Source organism: Vitis vinifera, chromosome 18, assembly GCF_030704535.1.
Source record: "Vitis vinifera cultivar Pinot Noir 40024 chromosome 18, ASM3070453v1".
NCBI lineage: Eukaryota > Viridiplantae > Streptophyta > Magnoliopsida > Vitales > Vitaceae > Vitis > Vitis vinifera.
Window position 1 is genome coordinate 32,066,886 of NC_081822.1, and position 5,803 is coordinate 32,072,688.

A 5,803-nucleotide genomic window follows, 5' to 3' on the forward strand; every position below is an offset into this window, starting at 1 on the left:
TCTATAGTTATCATCTTTACTATAAAATCGGTTATATACATATCATTTAATAGAAAGCTACTTGATTGAATCAACAATGGCCAAAATAAAATCAAGCCATAGTTTTCACTATTAATTGGTAGGGAAAACTTCCTTGTTTTGTGAACTAATAATTAATCATCTTCTATTTTGAACTTTCAAAGCAAGTAAAAATTTTGATCTTCTCCGGCAAATCTCTATGCTAAGCAACCCATGAATAGAACATGATTAATAATTTGTCAATTTTTTGAGGAAAATTTTGAGCAGCAACAATTCAATATGATATTCAACTTTAAATCTCAACTCTAGACGTGTGTAATCAAATTTGAATAATTGAATAAAAGCGCGAAGGAATTAAACTTAAATCTCAACTCTTTTCTTTAATTATCTTATTAACTCAATAAAGATTATCTATATCAACAAGAAAATCATCAAGAATTATTACCCTTATTTTGTGGTTGAGCAATAAAGTCATACTAATTCTTTAATAAAAAAATTTTAAAAATGCATATTTTGTTACTTTGTAAGAAATTTCTCTTCATGATGACATGGGTGCTACAGTGAAATGTCTTCCCTTGCTTTCAAAGGAAGGTACTTCTTTTCCTTGACTTTCATAAGTGAAACCTGCCATCATAGATACCAGCAAAAATAAGATGAAAAATAATGTGTCAAGAACAAGGAAATAAATGCATACAAGGTATTGCATTTTCTTCCTGGAAAATTCATATCATCCTCCTTCCAACTTGGAAGAACTTTTGCACGAAGGGGTATAAGAAAGCCAGACTTTTTTTATTTTTTTTTATTTAATGTTTTCCTTGAAGCTCAAAAGACAAGCATAAACAAAGCCAATGGGCAGACCAATGAGAGATGTGAGACAAGTGTAGATTGGAAATGATCCACGTCAATGTTAAGATGCATTGTCCTGTAACGGTGTTGACTTCCAAATATTTCATTTGCTCGATCCATTTTGATATAAGACGAGGACATGAGGACACTCAGAAAAAAACACTGGTCCTATCAAGTTTCATGACGGAAAACAAATAATAATTAAAAAAAAATATTGAAACAAAAATAGAATCAAAAGGTGGACCCAATGGTAGCTACACAAATGAAAAACTAAACATGTGTTTAGAAAATCTCCAACTAATTTCATATGTTAATTTTCGCTAGCCCTGCTATCATGTATATATTTTTATAATACCCCTTAATGGTAATATTCAAAATTTTCACGCTATGTTGTTTTTTCAAAAAATACTAAAAAAAGAAAACAAAAATATTAAAGAAAATGATTTTTTTCATGTCTGGTTTTATCTTGAAAAATGCGAAAAAATAAAATAAAATATAATTAAATTTAGTGAAAAACTTATATATTTTAAAATTATTTAATTTTTATATAGGATAGTTAAATAAGTAAAATGAGTTTCAAATAATATATATAAAGTTAATTTATTGATTTTAAACCTATATTTTATTTTCCTTCATTCTTTATTTTCCTCTACTTTTCTTTTATTTTATTTCCCTAATATTTTCCCTCAAACTATCCAAAAACCAAACATAGCCTTATAGAAAATGGTTAGTCCAAAAATTATTCCTTCTAAGTTCTTTTTTTTTTTTTTTATCTCAATTTTATAAAAAGCTTTTGTTAATAAGACAAAAAAAAAATGAAAATTTAGAAGAGTATTATTGGAATAAAATTAGAAAAGCAATTGCTTCAAAACATATTTATAAGAAAAACGATTGACTCATAAAACAAAATAAAAATAAAAATAAAAATAACTCCAAGAAGAAAAAGTATGTAACAATCATGAAAATTACAGTGCAACAGTGGGGAGATGAGGTTTGCTTTAATTGCTTTAATTGACAAAGTAATTGAAAATAAGCCAAGGCATATATGTGCTACACCTCATGAAACATCTTCCAAGAAAATGGAATATCAATCGGCAGATCTACTCCAGTCACAACTGTTATAATCAGCACCACCCACTGGGCTACAGACGCCAAAGTACTTTTCCGGCCGGATGTTTGATCAACAATCACTACTTCCCCGAATCTGTACGAAAATTTCAGCACTCCTCCTGAGTTAGAACCACCATTCTTCACGGGGTAATTCACTGTCTTGCCAACTCCAACTCCCTTTGGAGAACTAAAAGGTGTTCTCAGGCGACCCCAAAGTGTCCTTTCCCGATTAAAGAGTTCCTTGAACGATACACATACTTCCCCAATACATTGGTCTCCAAAGGTCCGGCTGCAGTATAATGTGATCACAAGCAAAACACCATCATGTTCAACAGCCTGCTTCCCTATTATGCATATAGTGGTGAAGTTCCATGCTGGGTTGGCCCGCCCTTTCTTGTCCACTGGGGTTCTTTTCTCCATGTTGGGATCGCCTGCAATTGAAATCTTTGCGTAAACCTTCATTTTGTGTGTTTCTCGTACCTCAAGATTTCGAGCTGAAACAAGGGTGATCTCGAACTTCCTGCATTCCATGCTTTTGGTCTGCGTGCTTCTAAAGCCAAAGAAATATTGCTGAGCGCAAAAGAGGGAACTTGCATTCTAATAGAAATAAGGAAACAAATCCGATTACGGGTTAACTTCCCCCTGGCAATGTCCTGTAGAATATAAATTAAGGAAGCTTCCGTGCTACAAGAGTTTAATCTCCTTCTATGGGTTGAATAAGTCTCTAATGTAACTTGATTTAACTTTTATACTGACCCATCAGACAAAATTTTATACTCGATGCAAATTGGTTCAAACAAATTCTAAGGATGGTTCGACATTTTTTAGCCCCAAATGAAAATTTATCCATGTTGATCACACTCCATAATATGTTCACTTGCCTCTCCCAAAGCTTTTCCTAAGTTTGTGGCTCTACCACTCCCAAAGTTCACTTGCCTCTTCCTAAGTTTTTCCCAAAGTAGTTTTTTTTTTCTCTTTTTATCAGCATTTTCCTAAGAATTTCTATTTTGAAGCTTAAAGAAGTTAAATTACCCTAATAACCAAAGACAACTAAAAAATAAGAGAAATTCTTTATAATAATCATTAATGGTTTTAACAAGTGTAGGTTGTCAACTTTAATTAGGATATATTATAGGGAAAAGTAAGATTTGATTCACTAATTTAAAAATATATCAAAAAAAGAATTCTAAATTTTTAAAATTAGTACTATCTTCATCTATTTAAAAATAATTTTGAATACATGCACTTTTTCATAAGTCATCCAATTATTCCCAAAAATACCTTTTTACTTGTCATGTCATTCAAATCAATTAACAAACTAAACTCTTCCATATAAATGTTTCCTTTTTTTTTATATAGATATTTTATTATTATTATTATTTGATATATATATTTTTTCTTTGGAAACACATCTCGTAGGATTATTATTTTAATTTCCTAAAAGTTTAGAAAATATTGTACAAAAAAATTCCTATTTAACTAGAATTAATATATTTTTTTCCTAGAATTTTAAGAGGAAATATTGTCAAATAAATTATATTTAATCATAATTACCAATTCAAAAAGTAATAAAGTTTTTTATTAAATAATAAATAATAAATTTAATGATATATAATTACTAATTCAAAATGTAATAAGGTTTTTTATTAAGTATGTATCAATTGATTTAGATGACATGGTAAGTAAAGAGGTATTTTTGGGAATAATTAGATAACTCATTAAAAAATGCATGTATTTCAAATTATTTTTAAATAGATGAATATAATGCTGATTTAAAATTTTTGAGGTTTTTTTTTCATATATTTTCATATTAGTGAATCAAATCCTAATGTTTTTTTATGTTTTAATAACTTTCAACCAAAAGTACTCTTACCAGCTATTTTATAGACCCATTTATATTACTAATTACACCCATCTTTTTATTTTTATTTTTATTTTTATTTTATCTTTTTAGTTTATAAACCCTTCAATATGCTAAATGTACCCTCCCCTTTTTTTTATTCTCAAATTATCAATTTCTTACATAAACAATATAATTATATTTTGTCATTAAAATGAATAATAACATTGAAAAAAAATTAACAATGAATTACCCTAATATTTTAAAATTTTACTTAAATTTTTATCTACTTTTAAAAATATTAAATTATAAAGAAGAAATATGAATGTATACATTTTATATGTGTTTAAGGATGTAAAAGAGATGATGATGTGTATGATTATTTTTGTTTAAAAATCATTTATAATTTTATTCACAACTTTATGTTTTACTTCTATTTAATTATTATATAAAATAAAATAAAAATTATTAAAAATTTATCATTTATCAAAATAAATTCAATTTTTTTACAACAAAATCGGCACAAGTCAAAGAAAATAAAACCACCAACCTTTCCATGGCACTTATCATATCCAGTTGGTCCAAAATGCAAAACTCCCGACAATATTTTGGTTATATATAGGGACAATAATTGTGTTTAAGGATTGGCAATTGGTGAATTCTTCATGACTTTTGGTCCATTTTCATCAACTTTTCCGGGGCACATATCATTTAGGAAATATTTGTGGTATACAGCAAAAAAACCTCAATATATTTGTATAATTATGTTCAATGATACATCACTCTCATAATGCCCGAAGTAGCATTCAAGGGTTGATGACCATTGAGCAAATGGTGTGAAATTCAAAATTGTACTCACGTGAGTACAAATATAAAAGAATGTGGTGCGCATGTAAGTATGTAAATAATGTTTTTTTATTGATATGTTGTGAAATTTAATGAAATGCCAAGATGGAAAAAAGTGTAGGACATTCAAGACAAGGTATCTTGTGTAGAGTTTATACCATCAATACAATTGACTTATGCATGTTATACAAATGCGGAAAAAAATAAAGATTTTATATATTCAATTGTATAAACAATATTTTTCATTAGTTTACTATCATCTAATCAAATGACAAGAAAAAAAAAAAAAAAGGAAGCTCGTGTTTTGATGGGGTCATTTGGCAAATATATACTTTTCGGAACCCAACTTTATGAAATCTGAAAACCAATTTTTAATGTGAAAATTATATCTTTTTTATGCACTCTAAGCCGGCTGCATTTTTTGTACCAAGATTGCCCTTTTTTTTTCTTTTTTTTCCTCCCGCGCCTCTCCCTCTCTCCCTAGTGAAACCGGTCGGCCGACGTCATCACCGGTCGCGTAATCTCCCCCTCTCTCCCTTTTCCTTCCCTCTTTCTCTCTCTTTCCTTCCCTTTCGACATCACCAAGAGAGAAGAAGGTGGTGGCAATGGTGGAGAACCAGGGCCGGAGGGAAGAAGGCTCAGCTAGTTACCATTGATGGCGACAACCAGCAACTCTCGCGGTCATTGGCGTCGGTGGCGGCGGAAGCAAAAAAAAATCCCCATTTGATCCCCAAGAAAATCCAACCCCCATTCAATTTCGGGGAAAATTCATCCTCATTTGATTTCCGAGAAAATCTATGCAAAACCCCCAAAAACCAAAAAAAAATTGCTTTTTTTTTTGCTCCCTATGTTTTCTGGATATGTTCTAAGGGTCTCTTTGCTTTTGTGCCATTGGATTTAAATTTCACGAACCCTAAATCCATGATTTCCGGGAAAATTCATCTTCATTTGATTTTCGAGAAAATCCATGCAAAACCCCCAAGGAAAACAAAAAAAATTGCTTTTTTTTTTTTGCTCCCTATGTTTTCTGAATCTGTTCTAAGGGTTTCTTTGCTTTTGTGCCATTGGATTTAAATTTCACGAACCCTAAATCCACGATTTCCGGGAAAATTCATCCTTGTTTGATTTCCGAGAAAATCCACG

At 30.0% G+C, this 5,803-nt stretch overlaps 1 protein-coding gene across 1 annotated transcript; it reads right to left on the minus strand.

Annotated features, from left to right (window-relative positions):
• Positions 1-1,914: 1,914 nt before the first annotated feature.
• LOC104882776 (hypothetical protein) lies at positions 1,915-2,505 on the minus strand. Its single transcript, XM_010667140.1, has one exon. It carries the CDS (start codon positions 2,503-2,505, stop codon positions 1,915-1,917), a length of 591 nt encoding a protein of 196 aa, XP_010665442.1.
• Between the last annotated feature and the right edge of the window lie 3,298 nt (positions 2,506-5,803).

Excerpts from the sequence above, each read along its gene's own strand:
- LOC104882776 (XM_010667140.1), bottom strand. The coding sequence starts at position 2,505 with ATGGAATGCAGGAAGTTCGAGATCACCCTTGTTTCAGCTCGAAATCTT.